At 39.7% G+C, this 17,696-nt stretch overlaps 1 protein-coding gene across 1 annotated transcript; it reads left to right on the top strand.

Moving 5' to 3' along the window:
• Positions 1–1,399: 1,399 nt before the first annotated feature.
• Positions 1,400–17,334, top strand: LOC111321951 (uncharacterized). The gene is made up of 22 exons (XM_022924970.2): positions 1,400–1,726; positions 2,155–2,235; positions 3,286–3,439; positions 3,733–3,835; positions 4,980–5,118; positions 5,929–6,132; positions 6,289–6,413; positions 7,006–7,147; positions 7,954–8,061; positions 8,650–8,685; positions 9,380–10,039; positions 10,316–10,638; positions 11,025–11,169; positions 11,450–11,671; positions 12,288–12,500; positions 12,958–13,070; positions 13,311–13,458; positions 13,591–14,190; positions 14,523–14,672; positions 15,336–15,626; positions 16,142–16,299; positions 16,422–17,334. The coding sequence occupies exons 2-22, from the start codon at positions 2,178–2,180 to the stop codon at positions 16,632–16,634; spliced, it is 4,305 nt and encodes a 1,434-aa protein (XP_022780705.1). The 5' UTR covers positions 1,400–1,726; positions 2,155–2,177; the 3' UTR covers positions 16,635–17,334.
• The last annotated feature ends 362 nt before the right edge of the window (positions 17,335–17,696 follow it).

Below are 17,696 nucleotides of genomic sequence, written 5' to 3'. Positions count from 1 at the left end.
TGTTTCATTTATCTAGCGACAAGCCATAATTATCGTATCAACTACACAAGGAGTGTTTGATATTGAAGCTATGGTGAGGGCTGTTTACTCTATTATTATACAAGCATCTTAAGATTGTAAGGAAGTACCTTGTACTGTGATGTATTCCGCCAATTTCCTACTCGGGTGCATTGGGTGTGATTTCTTCATGTGATATCAATAAAAAATTGAGCCGGTATAACGAAAGATAAAAATGAATATTAAGAATTCTCAAAAAAGAAACAACAACTTTGAATTTAAATTTACAAGAAATGTTTCGACATTCTCATGTCATCTTCAGTTGCAAATGAGCATTTAACTGTTGTACATTTGAATTTAAATTAAGGTACGTTACAAACTACGTGTAGTTTTGTAAAAGCTCATTTGCAACTGAAGATGACATGAGAATGTCGAAACATGTCTTGTAAATTTAAATTCAAAGTTGTTGTTTCTTTTTTGGGAGTTATTGTCACTCTGCTGTCTTTACGTCCTTTTGGTAATATTGATAATATTTTATAGTTAACGAACTCAATGGGCGTTGCAGGTTAATCTAGTTGAATTTTCCTTAAAATTTTGAAATATCGAACATAATACATTTCCTATCTCTAACAACTGTTTCCTTTTCGCTTTTGCGATCATTTATATATTTTAAAGACTTGGCAAAAGTTCCCTGTGGTGAAGATATGCGGTGGATGTGATGAAACCTAGACTGATTTGTCAGATACAACACAATACTTCTACATAGGCAGTCGGCAGAACAATGGGGTGGGGTGGGGCTCTGGCCCAAACCCCCTCGCCGAAATAGTTGGAAGTACAGCGTAATATTAGCTTGCCACCTAACGAAGTAGCTTCTTTGAACATATTTCCTCTTATGCATTCTTGCCAATTCATCGCGGATAAATTGAGAGGTTAGCTTGTACAAACGAATTACGCAAAAGGACAAAGTGGGAAAATTGAGGTGAAATAGGCGCTTGGTTTAGGGTACGACAAGCCCTGGGACGAGCAGTTATTTAAATCTACATTTGGATCAGTAATGATGGTATTAGCTTCAATAGATATAATGCGATATCGCAAATATTCTCTTTCGACTCCGATAATTATTTCAATTCGTCTAGAAAGTCTGTAAATGAGTCAAGCGCCTCACTTATTTCGAAACCTTGCCGGTTTGACTCGATGAAAACCTTCGCCTGGTCTGTATAATTCGAAACTAGCGCAGCTGCGTCTCTGTTCTGTAAGAAAAGAACCACAAGCTTAAAAAAAAATGAATTATGCACTCAACGTTGCTCTGTTAACCAAAGACGGAGTTTGATTTCCCAAAAGTTGAGCGTGTGGACAAAGTTAGGACTTCCCTTTTTAAGTGTTGAAAAATTCTTCTAGGTCGAACTGCAATCTTAATTTTAAATATTCATGAGTTTCATATCAATAATACACCAAGATCTCCTTTATCCTTCATGGTGAAGTGCTAAAGTTATTTACGAGTCGACTTCATCTTTATTCGTTCCAGACAAAGGCAGGAAATTCGAAATTCTGACTAAAATTACCTATAAATATAGCGACAAAAATTTTACGAAAAGCTGCTTGGCCTGAAATGAGCCGTAAAACCGCTGGATTGATATTTCCGTGTTCAACTGTGACATTCAATCGGGTGAACCTCAAGAAAGCTTCTCTCAATGGAATTGAACAATGAACGACACGAGATTCATCTCAGGTAAGAAACTGCTTCACAGATTCATCTTTTGTCATGAACGGTGTTATGGACTGGTTGACCAAAATTGGAAAGCTTACGGGCAAACATGACTGTCATTGTTGTAAAAAAAAAATATTACACCGTATTAGTTGACCTCTCGCGAACCAATGGCAACGTTTTACTAAAGAAACTAATTTGACGATTGAATCTGGTGCTCTGATAAACATTTATGATTAACATAAACAAAATAAGAACATGTTATTTTAATTTTCAAGACAAAAACTATGGCGCGAAATACCACGACGATTTAATTAGTGTTTAGCATTTTTGCCGTGCAACCCTTTCTCTGAAGGGTCGTTTGTAAAAGGCAAGAAGGGTAATCAGACTTTGTTATAATTGCTGAGGAAATTTTTGTATTTTCGATGAACGTATTAATTTTTCTTGTGTAGTTGCCCAGATGTGAAAAGACAGGATGCAAAATTCTGTGGTGTTTTTTACTCTACTTCTGTTATTAACTGGTCTCATAGCAGGTAGGTAACTGGTAAAACCTTGAAAGAAGCTGCATCGGATGAACTTATATTGGAGTTATAATCTTTCACCTGCGAATCCAGTATTTCAGATCTTTTTAATCATACATCACTATATCCGCGTCTCAGACACGGCAAACTATTTTTGTGCCTTTTTATGTCCAAACAAAAATCCTGTTTCTGTCAAACAGGCCCCATTAAGGTACATGTTTAACATGTCAAGTAGAATTTGCGTGAACAAGTTTTTATGTCACTGATGACTTAGCGAATTAATCACCCACAGTTTCCTAGTTTGGGCGACAGTCTCTATAAAAAAAAATAAGACAAAAAATAAAACAGCGTCAAAAACATAAAAAAGTCCGAAACAAGCAAACAAAATGGGCCAACTGACAGTTATTTATTTTAAATGAATTACACCGGAGTTTCCGATTGCATAACTGAATAACTAAGTCCAGTGCCGGTTCGATAACAATGAATAGGAGAGGAGAAAGACTTAGGTATGAGTCTAGTATAAGTCATTACTTTTAACAATTAGTTACCTAGCGTGCGCATATCAAGGTATGGATCCGCGCAAGAAGTTTGGAGAGCTCGAGAGAAGCCTAAGAGGTACTCGAGGCGAGGCCGGGAGCAATTCTAGCTTATGGAGAGAGATTTTAGTCGAGTAGACCTTTTTATCAAGCTTTGAAATAATGTTAAGAGGACGCTTCGCCATCAATATACAACTGTTTCGAAAAAGGTTGTGGGGAAAAAAGCACGCACGCAACAACCCCAAAAGGTCTTATGGTTAGTTTTCAGGTCCCGATTTCTTGACTTTAAAATGCAGGGAAATCTGAGAAAACGTCACCGTAAGGACGAGACATATCGGGTTTGATAAATTTATTTCTTTATTTAATTTGACTTACCAAAATTCACTATTACTGGATACCCAGACTATCTTTCGCGATTATAGTGTGCACTTTTTCCTTTTTCCAACAACTTTTCTGTATCATAAAAGTGCTTCTAAATCTCTAAATATACTTTCATGGGTGTATTTCTCTACTCTCGCACCGTCAGCATCCAAAACTAAATATGAGGTTTACATCTTCACTGGTAACAAGTTTGGAGCTGGAACAGATGCGCGAGTATTCATCACCCTGTTTGGTGAAAAGGGACACTCAAAAGAAATAGAGCTAGAAAGCAAAGGAAGGAACGACTTCGAAAAAGGACAGTAAGTTGGACTAATGATAAACTCATTTTTTTAAGAATAAAGGAGGTAAATCTATGAAGAAACTGTAGTGCTGCTTCTGTGCTGGGTCTAATCAACTGAGTTGATTAGAGATTACTCTTGGAGCCCGCAGTCAAACCGAATGTTTGAGATTCCTGTCAGGGGACAGCAAAAAAATAGGTGACTGCCGTAGTTTAATTTAAATATCATGAGTTTAGCATCAAGTCTATCTAGAAATGAGGATCTATAAAGTTCACATATACCTCTATGACAATAGTATCGGCGTCTATTTTCAGGAAGGATAAATTTGTCATTGAAACTAAGTACTTGGGGAAACTAAATGCCATCAACATAAGACACGACAACAGCTGGTTTGGATCTGGATGGTATTTAGACAAGGTAATGATTACTTATACGCATGCGCACTACCTAAGGACATAGAATTTACAGAACCTTTTGTTGAGCTGTAAAATCAGAAAACCAAAGTAATCAAGGCGGCTGATCAAACAAAGGAAAATTGATCAATAAAGCATTGAGAAGTAAAGTGAAAAAAAAAAAAAAAAAATGAAGTGAACTACCTGCAGCGCGGGAAAAACTGATGTGACGGAGCGGCAGTAAGCTTCTTGAATGTTCTAGAATACTTTTTAAATGTGCTTACGTGTTTCTTCTTCGGCGTCCATCGTACCTCCGGAAATCGAGCTGGCTGGTGTTGTTTTCCAAATTTGTACTAAAACCGATGAAATTACTGCTCGTAAACAACACACACTTCAATTTAATCTGTTGTGCTCATGATAATCAGAAATACCATGCAAATTTGAATTACTAAGTATTTCAAGTTTAAGTTTGTGAATATATGAAAATCATGCATGAACTGCGGTTAAAGAATGAGTATGAGAGCGATCTTCGCAGTAACTAACACTACTTAAGCAGCAGTGAAAATAACGCCTGAAAAAAATTCAGGTGCAGTGCAGTGCTCTACTAACTGAGCTAACAAGCCAATTGGGAGCTGGTCATTATGTTGGTTCGTAATAAACCCGTGAAGTGATGAGTTTAAGTTTGGGAATATATGAAATTCATGAGCTGTGGTTAAAGAATGAGTATGAGAGCGATCTTCGCAGTAACCAACACTACTTAAGCAGTAGTGAAAATAAGGTCTGAAAAAAAGTCAGGCCTTTACGGGATTCGAAACCATGCCCTCTGCGATACCGGTGCAGTGCTCTACCACATGACTAGGCTAACAAGCCAACTGGGAGCTAGTCATTATTGTTACCTCAGTTGGTAGAGCACCGGTATCGCAGAGGTCATGGGTTCGAATCTCGTACAGGCTTGAATTTTTTCAGGCCTTATTTTCACTACTGCTTAAGTAGTGTTGGTTACTGCGAAGATCGCTCTTACACTCGTTATTTCAAGTTTGCCATCACAAAGTTTATTTGACGAACACTACAGCCGGCGCTCAACTAATCCTCGCGGGTAGCTTAACTTTTTCCTCGTTCCACGCTTTTGTTAAATGTTGAACGTCTTTCATTATTCAATTCTTTTTCAGGTGAAGATTAAAGCAACAGATGGCTGTGTATACGAGTTTGTAAGTCACAAGTGGTTGGCGTCCAATGTTGGAGATGGCAAGATATCTCGAGAGTTAAATGGCAAAAGCCGCTGCCCCAGTTTAGATACTCCAACAAAAGGTACATGTCATAAAAACTGTATTGAATATCTGTAGTCGGGAGAACATATCGTTCCATATTTTACAGTTTGTTTGAGCAACAGAGTGAAAAAGAAGCACCAATAAAGAAGTGCTAGACAGTTTGTGTAAGCTAACTAGAACAACACGTGCAAACGGAAGGCACAAAGAGTCTAATAAGGAACTTTATTTTACTCTGAGACTTTGTCTCTCTCTGATTCAGCCCTAATTGCACGCTGTTAAATACCCTATCGGTGGCCATGTTTGGGATTACGAGACAACCGACCTTGGCAGAGTAAACATACGTTTTGAACGCTGACCAAAACAATCTCACACGACATTCGAACTGAAACCTAAACAAAAAATTCCTTTGAGTACTCTAAGCAAGGTCAAGGACAAACCTAAACTCAAATAGCGATGACGATCATCGTACGAGAACTAAGCCCTATTACAAATGTGTGGTCTTGCAGCACATAACAAACCAAGGCTCACAAGACTCACATAAGGATTTCAAGATAATCTAACGGGCCTGAGCAATTCCCAAACACTTAGCTAGAACAATCCTAATTTTAGCAGTTTTCGAACGCTTCTGATTTTAGTGGTTCATAACAAAATGGACGAATAAGGATTAATGATTAACAAAAAATACCAACTAGTCAGTTATAATCGTTCATTTTCAAATACATGAATCTAAGGCTGACTCATTTCCATTTTGATAAAAGCAGCTCAGATGAGCTCTCTTATGTTTTCTTTAGCATGGTAGATTACTGATGAGTGAGTTAATTTTGTAACATACTGATATGACTGGTTACAGACTGTCAAGAAGCTCTTGGTATAAGCCGAGGAATGATAAAGGATTCCCAGTTTACAGCTTCTTCATCTTATGACGAGCACCATCAACCTTACCACGCCCGTCTGAACAAAACCGTCAAAGGCTCCCGAGGGGGGTGGTGTTCAGCCTTTGCAGACGAGACGGAATTTCTTGAAATAGACTTGGGCAATAAAACAGGTATCTCAGGTAAGCTAGTGTCTTCTTCTCTCCTCAACCGAGCTATGCTGTTGCTGTTTTTGTTACTTGTGTAGTTAGTTACCCAACTCAACCCTTTCGCAAGGTAATGGTCTCCTCAAAAAATCACGTTTACTTGCTTTTTAAAATCAATCTATGTTAAAACAGGTATTTCAACACAAGGTCAGTCCATGTTTGACAACTGGGTGACTAGGTATGCCATGTCATACAGTATTAACGGCAAGCACTGGTTAATGGTGACGGAGGGAAGAAAAAGAGACAGTAGTCCCAGAGTAAGTGCAAAAATAACATAGTTAAACTTAAAGGCTGGTCGTATACTAACGAAGAGAAACTAGTCGCACGAGGAAACATAAGCCTCAAAATCATACTTATTCTTATAAAGAAAATATTTCGCTCCTCGCTGTAAATCTAGCTGCTCAAGGATAACGACCCAGTAACCTGGTCTGTACAGGTGAAACAGTGACAGTGATATCAACAAATGGTAAATCGTCCGATAGTAGAGACTCAAGTTACTTCAAAATCTAGTATTGCCGAGATACACCCAAACGATCTAATGGAGAATTTTCAACACTAACTTCAAATCAATCTAGTTTAGAACAGGAATTTTAATAACGGCCAGCTTCCAGCGCATTGCCGCCGCTTGCAAGACCACTTAAGCTTACCGCCGTCTATTTTGGGTTTCACCTTGCAGTACAACTACCTCTAACACCATCGGCACCCGCTAATGGCAATAGTTATGAAACCCACGGTTGAGAATGTGAATTATGTATTACGCAAAACATTTGTCAGGAAAATTATTTGCGATAACCACACCTAGATACCTCTTTTCAAAGAAATAATTATTCTTTGCGATACTTTTTGAAGAACTTCACAGGTAACAAGGACCGTGACTCAGTAGTGACTCACTGGTTTCCAAGGCTCATAGCTCGGTATGTTCGTGTTCTTCCCTTGACATGGAGTGGTCTAACCAACTGCATGAGGATTGAACTCTTTGGCTGCAGAAATGGTAAATATGCTAATAATCTAATATCTGTATGATGCATTTCACTCAATGCATCGCATATTCGATTGGTCTGAATCATCAGCTCCCCCCCTCTCCCCCCCCCCCCCGATCATGTATCGAATTGAGTGCATGCCAAAAGGCCGGGTCGTCTGAATGTATGCGTTACTGACCAAGCGTGAGTTCAACAATTTTTATGGACCGATGCAACGTCTAACGGGACCAATCTTTATTTATCGACGGGGGGGGGGGGAGTTTTGGGGGATCACATGGTTTTCAGGGAGAACGGAGGAGGAGATCAGTCGTCACCAATAGAGTATAAAGGGTGGGACAGTGGAAAAATGACTGTAAGTTAACTGCCAGTAAGGGGGGGGGGACATTAGCATAAATAACGACCAATCCCTAAACGAGAAAGGACGAAGAGGGCCATCTTCCCCATCTCCAGCGATAAATAATGACCCATCCGTAGAATGGGAAGACGAAGACGGCCACCTTCCTAATCCTCAGCGATGATGACCCATCCCTAAAAGGGAAAGGACGAAGAGGGCCACCTTCCACATCCCCAGCGATAAATATCCCTAAAAGGGGAAAGACGAAGAAGGCCACTATAATGCAGCCATCTTGGACGAACATGCATTTATGTATGGCCAAAAGATTTCACCAGCGTATTTGTTTTAGCTGGATTCCGTAACCTACATTCAATAGGAAGCATTGAAACACTAAAAATAAATGAAGTGATTACAAGGAAAGAAGTGTTCATAATCTCTTAAAGAAATATAAATGGATGTTTCGGTTTCGCATGTTTACTCTAGTGACTTCGCCAGATGAGGAGAAGAAGGAGAAGGAAAAAATCGCGAAGGCAAACAAAGAGAGCGAATCACAAGGCGAAAATGACGATAGTGACACCATGAAGATGAAAGGTTGGACTGTTTTAGATATCTTTCAGGTTATGTTTATGTACTTGTCTGCTAATCGTTTTGCCTCCTCTATCAAGCGATCGCGCCTTTTCTGTCTCTGCACCTAAGTTGTGGAATGACATTCCTAAAACCATAAAATGTAGTACAGATTTTAAGTTTAAGCGTAATCTTAAAACTTATCTTTTTAAGCGTTATTTTAATGAATGATTACGTTTGATTATTATTTTACCTTGATTGTGAAGCGCCTTAGAGCTTTTGGATAGGGCGCTATATAAATTGTCATTTATTATTTATTATTATTAAGAACACTCATTGAGACACAAATAGTGTCAAATTAAAAATAAAACATGTTTCTGTAACTTGTTATTACCTTAAGTGACACAGATACAAGGAGACAACTCTAACTGCACAAACCATGGAAGAATATTTCACTCCTGTGAGATTTCTTTCAATAAAACAACAACAACATCAACGGCAAAAAACCCAGCAACGACAACAAACACACTCTTTTAACTGAACCAAAACTGCCGATATGCCGTAAATGTTTTGATAGCTTTCCTTTGATTCTTGTGATAACTGCTTGCTTTTCAGGAAAACTAAGCGAGGAGGATCTTAGCATTATGTCCAGTAAGTAATTGGCACATCCGGATTGTAAAATAACTGCTCAGTTAGTTCAAAATGGTTGTTTGTCTACTGGATTTACCAAATTCGGGAAGGGAGGAGAAAAATCAGAAGTCAGCGCCGCAAACTTCCTCAATAATGAGTCTAATGAATGTCATGTTGCCAAAAAAAGTATTTCGTAAAGATACACTTTGAGGGCTCATGTGTTGTCAGTTGAATCAAACAGATCAGAGCCAAATAGTGGCCTTTACTTAACACGAAATATGACGGATTTTTCTCTTAAAGGCGCGCCAAATGCTGAATCTGTCCGGGGGTGTAGCCGGCCCATAGCCCTGCAAGCCTGGGCCTACAATTTTTTCCGCTCGCTTTGACGTTCAAAGTATGACTGTTGCAAAGGTTGAAACAAATTTGAACGTTCTTTTCGACATACTTTCATGTTTTTCATTATCAAAGAAAAGCAAGAATGAATCTCGTAACGTTAAAGCATTACGTAAGCACGCTACCAGGTCTATGAAAACGCCTAAAACAAGTCAAAAGCTGCTTAGGTCCTTGCCATCGGCCAATTTGCTGAATCTAATCATTCAGAACTAATTTATAACTGGACATCTTATGGAGAGCTTTTGCTGGTATTTATTGCACCATCGATCTTATGGAGTTAATTTCCCACATGATATTCGATTGTACTGTCATTTTTTCTCAGCGATTGAAAAAGCCGTAGTATACCTCCGCTTTGAATACATCTTAAAGGACAACATCATAGTGGACGAATCTCAGTTTCATAATGACGCCAAAATTGTGAACTTCGCAAAAACGGCTCAGTTCAGTGAAAGATGTGGCAATGGCGTTGATCTGAACGGAGGAGACATATTACTAAATGGACCTTCTTTCAAGCAAAAACCACGTGTAGCCGTAACGATAGCAGCGTGGATAAAGCTCTTCTCTGTCGATGGAACAAACTCTTTGTTTGACACAATAGGCGGAGTTAACTCATCACACGATAATGGTCAGTATCATTTAGAAATCGACAGCGGCTCAGTGAGGTGGTTTCACAGAAATGAACGTGGTCAGATCATTTTCAACGTTACGTCGGAGGTAATCGTTCCATCTCACGTCTGGACGCATGTTGCTTGCACTTACGAGGCTAAATTAGGTCAAGCAGACATCTACGTTAACGCCAAGTTTGTTCTGAGGGGGGATGGCTCGGGAGAATTGTCACAAGACTGGCAAGAGAAAGCTGGGATCGGTGAGCACAAAGGAGAGAGACTCTTCGACGGGCAAATTGATGAATTTTATATGTCAAACGAAGCTTTGAGTCAGGAAGAAATTAAAAAATTGATGCAGAGATGTGAATTTGAAAAAGGTATGTACGACTACTTATTTGAGGAGAAAATAAACGTTTATTAAAGTTCGCCCACGATTGTGTGTGTTGAATGCAAGTCCTCATCTCGGAAAAAAACAAAACAAGCATCGCGGCATCTATCCTCAATCTTCAATAGGTATCCTTTGTACTCCCTACGAAAGATTTAAGTTGCTTGAAGAAACCTTAAAAAAATCCACTAAAAAAAAAAGCGCTTCCTCTTTTAAACCCTTTCAGTGGAGGGTCTCTTGAACAACCTATTTCATACCTTCTTTGTAGAATGCTTCTCACCATTAGGAATGGAAGACATGAAAATAAGGGACGGACAAATAACTGCCTCGTCGACGTATCATGTCCATAAACCGTATTACGGCCGCTTGAATCTTGTTTCATTCTACGACGATCCTCAGAGGACAGCCTGGTGTGCAGATGAGGATGACAAAGAACCGTACCTAACTGTGGATCTCAGAGAAGAGAAGACGCTATCGGGTGTGGCTTTACAGGGTGCCTCTCTTGCTGACAATTACGTCACCAGCTTCAAACTCTGTTACAGTCAGAATGGGAGGACATTTCAGTGCGTAACCGAGGATTTAACAGGCGAGGTATGACAATGTTTGATTTTGAAATTTCGACTTCGGAAATTTTATAGGAAATCTTAGGGGACTGACTTCGACTTGACTGGAAGTGAAGGCAACTACGAAAACAGAAAAAACGTATAAAGAAGAGATTTCCTCGCATCGGTAACCGAAATAGTGAGTTATACTTCTAAATTCCACCAATCTGGACATGACTCGATCTTCATTGTTATAGCTGCAAATAGCTCTTTTTTCCCTTGACTGACACAAATTTTCAAACAAATTTTCTATGAAGCAGAGGCATATTCATGTTGGTACGGTAAAACGTAGGAAAAATCCACAAATTGTTACTTACGCCCTTTTAGCGCATCATTTCTGGTAATTAAGTTGACAGTGGTCTGTCATCAATACAGTCATTGCAGGGAAGTGACGACAAAGATTCTGTCAAGATTCATTGGTTACAAAGATTTTTCGATGGACGATATATACGAATCTACCCTCTGTCGTGGTACGGAGATCATATTTGTATGAGGGTTGAGTTGTACGGCTGCATTCCAGGTAAATCTGTCAATTTATTACATTTTTAATGATTGGATGTTGATAATGCGTAGTACTTCTAGAATATTAGATTTATATTTGGAAATGTTAATCGGTTGAAGATTCAATAAAACTGTTTCCTAACCGCCTTGGGTTCGCCTTCCCCGGAGAAGTTGCATCTCAGATCAAGTGGTGCGCATGTGTGGCATTCTGAATTGATTTCAGCAGGGCCAAGGAGACGAGATATAGACGGACACAGACTGATCAACCTTATTTTTTACCTGATCTATGATTGTTCCAGGATTGCTGTCTGATACAGTTCAAGCTGATTCTTCTGCGATAGAAATTGTAAATCCGCTCACTTCATGGTCAAATTTTGGCGATTGCAGTGTGAGCTGTGGAAAAGGCACGAAGAAAAGGGTCGTAAAATGCCAACCAAAGGGCAACGAACGAAATCAAAACTGTCCACCTGGAACAGAGTCTTACACTGAGAAAGTGCCATGTACCAGACCAAGCTGCCCAGGTAAAGTCCAACTGTAGGAAATTTCCATAAATATACCCCACTCAGAAGATTACTGTTGCTCTAAAACATTATTACATCATCGATTTCGTGTTGGAAAAAATTGCACAACATCTTCTTTTCCTACTTTGGTTGCCAAGATACGCCTCAATCAACTACAAACCGCCCTTATTTGGGATGTTGCTCATTTTACTCTTACCCTGTCTTCAACAGGTTTTTTTTTTCAAGGTCTATTCGTCTTCCAGATGCTGTCTTTAGTTCAGACATTGTCTTATGTTTTACTTATGAAAACTTATGAAACAGTGTTTCATTAATGTAATAATTTGGATATATCAACAAAGTTGAAATGGTAAATTGGCTACTGTAACGATTACAAAAGCAGACGTTTCGAGCGTTAGCCCTTCGTCGGAGCGAAACGTCGAAACGTCACCTTTTATAATCGTTACGGTGGCCAATTTACAATTTCAACTTTGTTGATATTTCCAAATTATTTCGTTACCCCCACCGAGGTAGCCCCAAACAGTTTCTTTCGAAACTATCAGCCTTTTTTCATTAATGCAGTCGAAAATGTATACTTTTTTTAATAACCAATGCTCCTTTGGTTTACCTAATGTTGAAGAATGTTTTTCACCAATGGGAATGTCAAATGGTACCATCTTGGACCACGAGATCTCTGGTTCATCCACAATAGACAAGGCACACCCTGCCTTCTACGCACGCGTGATAACTGCTCGCAACGAACGTGTGTCCACAAGGGGGAGCTGGTGCGCAAAACTGGCAGATAAGGAACAATATCTAGAGATTGATCTCAAAAAGCCAAGAAAAGTCACAGGTCAGCCGTGGATTATAACATTCCTGATAATAACAAAATTAATAGTAACACGTGTTTGTTGCTGCGTAATATTATTGCGTATATTTTTGTTTAACTTTAATTAAATTCAATTAAATTAAATAGGAATGTCTTGGTTCTTCTTTGTTGTTTCCTGAGCTAGTCAAGACAAAAATATCCATGGGAAAGATATTGCTTCTCTCCTTTAACCCTTTCTCTCCTAAGATTTTCCTTACTGTCTGCCACACAGTTCTTCTCATGTTTAGTTTGTATTGGATCAACCTAAAACCCCCTAATTGATATTTTTCTTTATTCTCATCACCGGTCTGCTTGGTGTTGTGAGGAGAAATCCTGCCTTGGTCACGCTTGTAGCGCATCGATTCTACTTTGACATAAACTTCTCATGAACAAGGCCAATGAATCGAGTTTTCCTTTACTTTCATTTTCTCCTTTTGTTCAGGTATTGGAACACAAGGACAGGTTAGTGATGAGCGCTGGGTTGTTAGGTATCGAATCACTTACAGTGCAAACGGGTTGAAGTGGACAAACTACACAGAGGATAACAGACAAAAGGTATCAAACAATAATTTCTCCTCTGCTTGTATATTTGTGTGTCCAAGTGAGATATTTTGTAATTTTATCGATTAATGTTGTTTACAATTGTTTTGTTATTCATTCTATTCGATATACAGGTGGGTCTGCTCAAATATATTTTCATGGACATTTATTTTTAAGATGAGTTCGCCATTTCTTTTAAAGGATGATGCAAGACGTTTTAAATCCCTAAAAACATCAAACTTTTCAATTTCGCAGATTTTTGTTGGTAACGATGACAGCAAAACCATAGCAGTGCGTCACTTAAGACATCCAATTACAGCTCGTTACGTCAGAATACATCCACAGGCTTGGTATGGTGTGCATATTTGCATGCGGGCAGAGCTTTATGGCTGTGATCACTTGGGTAGGTTTGTACTGTTATATGAAGATTTTTCTTCTCGCCCTCTTGCGACATTTGTAGGTGTCGTACATGACAGAGAAAAAATGCATTTCAGTGATAGAAAACTAATTTTTTAGGGTTTTTTTGTATTGTAAGGTCAAAGCTTCAAGCCAGTAGAAGTGACCGATAACAGCGAATCGTCCTTCAAAGTCGCAGACGAGACTGGTGCCTCCAAAGCTAATTCAAAGCTTCACGCGAAAGCGGAAGCGTCACCTAAGGGTAAATCTGCCGCCGTGGGAACGGGAGCAGTAACAGAGGAACACGCTGGCGGGAAAGCAACAATGTTTCCCAGTTTAGTAATAAGCAAGTCAGGGGGAAAAGCAGCCCAATTCAATAAATACGCTCCACGTCCTTACCATGTTCAAACAAAAATCTCCAATGCAGAAAATCAAAACAGTTATCACCTTGTCACAGGATTACCCACAAGGCCTCACGCTCATCCAGAGCTTCCACTTCCTGTCAGCAATACTTCCAAACAGACAAGCATCTTGAACAAGCAACAGGTCAACGATCTTCAAAGCAGCAAAACGAGCACCATTCACAATCATGGACAGTTTGAGTGGGGAGCATTTAGCAAATGCAGCGTGACCTGTGGATCAGGTATCCGAAAACGGTACCGGAGGTGCAATGTTGAGCAATGCACGGCTCCAGGAATGGAGACTCAGATTATCCCTTGCGTAAGCGCCACTTGTTCGGGTATGTATCGGTTATCATGAATAAGAGTTGCCTTCGATAAAAATTATATGGATTTAAACAAGAAATTAACCAGTTCAAAATTGCAATAGCGCTTAAAAAAGAAAGATCTAAAAAAGAGAATGAATGAGAAAACTAAGGGATGGTTGAATAGCGGTTGGCACAATGCATATCTTGTAATCGTCTCATGAATGGCTGAAATCTTTGCCTGGCCCGGATCGCGATCGATCGCTATTGTTAAATAAATGTGCCACTTTTAATGCATGAAGTTAATTTTCTAGAGGTACCTGGCATTAAGCATATACTAATTCAACATTTTCTACATATTTACCCAGCTGACGCTTTGAGTTGGTCCCCTTACACGGAATGTTCTGTGACGTGTGGTGTTGGCAAAAGAACTCGGTCCCGAATGTGTGATGGAGTGGCCTGTCCCAGATCAGGTCAAGAATTTGAAACCATCTCGTGTTTTCGTCCAGGGTGTCCAGGTAAGTTTTAATGTTCTTCTTTATTCTTTGTCCCACGCTCTTGACAAGACGAAGAGTCATCTTTCTTCATTCCGTGATCGAACTTTAAATTTACCGTCTTCACGTTCCATTTACTCACACGAGGCTTTCGACTACGCTTATCCTGGCAATTTGGAAAGCGCGCGTGTCGCATATCAACCTAATAATTGCTACCGCACAGCTGAGTTTCTGCAGCTCAGTGGTAGAGCGTCTGAGTACACAGTCCTAAAGTGTAAAGTTCAATTCAACTTGGAGAAATACAAGATAAAAAAATAACTTTCTTAGTCCCGTTAACCAGCTTTAAATTCACCATCTTCTACAATTTTTTTCCAAAAAATTAAGCTGAACTGCTTTCTCTAACTAAAGAGCGAAAAAAAGAAAGAGGGATTTGACATTTTTTACAAGATTTTGTTGACAGTAACCTACAATGGCCATCAAATTGATTGAAATATCCCAATAACTGCTAAAAGATATTAATGAAAGTCTTGATTTCACACCGCAGTAACAATACGAATACGAATGTCTTGAGAAATTGACCTCACAGGTTGGGGGTCCATGTATGTTTACTGAAGACAAGGTTGCAACTCTGAGGTTATATTATCATTCTGAAAACACAGATGTCTAACCCTGCTATTATCCTTGTAGTGTTACACTTAGGTTTCGAGAAGTGGGAAAATCAAGTGGTTCTAGACGAGTCCGAAAAGGGTAATAACGCCTTTTTGGACAAGGGGGCGTTCATCGCTCCACACAGAGGAGTTTGCGGACACTATGCAAGCCTTGGAAAGTCCGGTGACATACTGCTGGAAGATAAAACCTTCAGAGGCAAACCGAGTGCTGGTATAACAGTTGCATCTTGGGTAAACTTAGTGGGAACTACTCTTGGATTTCATTCTGTCTTCAGCACAGCTCGGGTGATGAACATTGGGCAAATTATGGGTAAGATGTATGTGTGTATGTATAGATTTCGACGTACTAAGAGGCTCCGAAGCTGGGGAGCATAATTATACGCATAGCGCGGGTCTACTATTTAAGCGACTTGACGCATGTACGCTACTTAGTTCCACTGGCTCTCAAAGGCGATGCCTAATAATAATTATTCTGTGAGTTCACTCTCTACTCTTGGCCTAATCCTGTTGTTTTAGGTTCTTTTTTCCTTCAGTCGTGCAATGACAATTCCACGCAAGCCTTGACTTGTTGACTCGTGCCCAAATAATTTCCAACGAGGACTCCAAAAGGTCCAAGCAAAACACCAATGGACAATGCATTAATCACATTGCGAATGAAAGCGTCAAGAACCAATTAAAGTAGAGAATTTTTTAAAAAAAGGAGTGCTACTCTTGCCTGTGCGTTACAGAGAGAGTACCACTACAGCAGAGATTAAATGCCCGATTTAAGGTCTGGGTAACTAAAAAGTATTTTTTCAATCCTTTTTTTCTATGTATTTCCCATAGGAGGATATCATTTTGAAATTGATGACGGTAAGGTTCGCTGGTTTCATCGAAACCGCTTTCAGAATCCAGTATTCAGTGTTATCACTGATAATATTGTCAAGCCTGATGTTTGGACACATTTGATTGGCTCCTACAACAGCACCTCAGGAGAAGCCAAGGTATCGGTACTTTTCATTGGTTCATTCGGAATTTTCTACCGAAATCTTACGATTGCCACGAGCCCTGATCCTAGCCGACGAAAGCACGATTGATAAATGTCCTACATGTGTTTTATTCACAGGTGTATGTGAACGGCGCTTTGAGCGGTACCTCACGAGGTTATGGGGCTCTTGACGACTTCTGGGGTTACAAAGCATGCGTGGGAAGCTTTGACTTGGGAGGGAGATATCTTCGGGGCTTTGTGGATGATTTTTACATATTCAATTATGCAATCGAACCTGATCAGATAAAGGACCTTTTGCGAATCAAGTGCCCTGAAAGAGAAATAAGCTGACCAAACGTCGTTCAGTTCATACAGGCGAAGAAAGATGGTCAAGTGCGAGGCAAATAGGACAGGAGCTAGTGAGGAGATCTGGCCACTCGTTAATAACTTTTTAAGCATTGGAAACGGCTCCCTCAAGTCATATCCGCGAGACAAAAGAAACTAGCAAGATTTCCAAAAAAATACTCTGACAGTGATGAACGGAAGTTCAGTAGAACATTTTTATAAAACAAATAAGTTCTATAGCTATAGAGTAACCAGTGAAAAGGGGTTTGAAGAAAAGAATTGCTTCTCAATGAATACCTCGCTAAAAGTCGTGTTTTTATTTCTTAGTCAGTCACCTCTAGCTTAGCAGAGAAATCGAACGAACGAACGAATGAATCGACGTAGTGGGTTTATGCCAGACTTTCATGACACGCCCTTTAGATCAACGTACTATGATAAATTCCCTCTTGGTAGCTGACGTTTGTGATCAATAGCCCATTTCCGAATTACCCTTGGCCTCATTTTCAAAACGAGGCCTGGTGCTCAACCATTCTTGTGAAAATGAGTTTAATTTGCATGTGAATGAAAACTTATAATCATATGAAAGGATGAGAACCAGGACTCGTTTTGAAAATGAGGCCAAGGGTAATTCGGACATGGGCTATTTCAAACAGTTCAAAACGTAACAACCGGCCCTTTTTGAAACAATAAAGTAATATTTAATTTGTTTGCTATATATTTTTTCTACTGCTCGGTGTCGTCGGTATCCCCATCGCTGGGTTGTCATTCAATACCGTCAATGCCGTGAAAACTGTTCATGCTGTACCCAAACAACGATTTGCTCTCGTGTGATGATGCCGACTCAGAACTCGGCTGACGAGGAGTTACCTGACCTGTGAAACTGATCACTGGTTTGCTCAATGATGCCAATGTCGACTTGAAAAATCCCACTTAACAAATGGTAAACACCACAGCGTACACTATTAAGTTATGGATGCACGCGGGAGGTTGCTAAGCACGAAAGAAGCGTAAGAGTCGCTCGAGGCGATAGCCGAGAGCGACTCTAGCTTCTTGAGTGCTTAGCAAACC

This window comes from Stylophora pistillata, chromosome 1 (genome assembly GCF_964205215.1).
Source record: "Stylophora pistillata chromosome 1, jaStyPist1.2, whole genome shotgun sequence".
Lineage (NCBI taxonomy): Eukaryota > Metazoa > Cnidaria > Anthozoa > Scleractinia > Pocilloporidae > Stylophora > Stylophora pistillata.
Note: the sequence above shows the minus strand (reverse complement) of the source record. Positions and strands in the feature narration are given on the sequence as shown.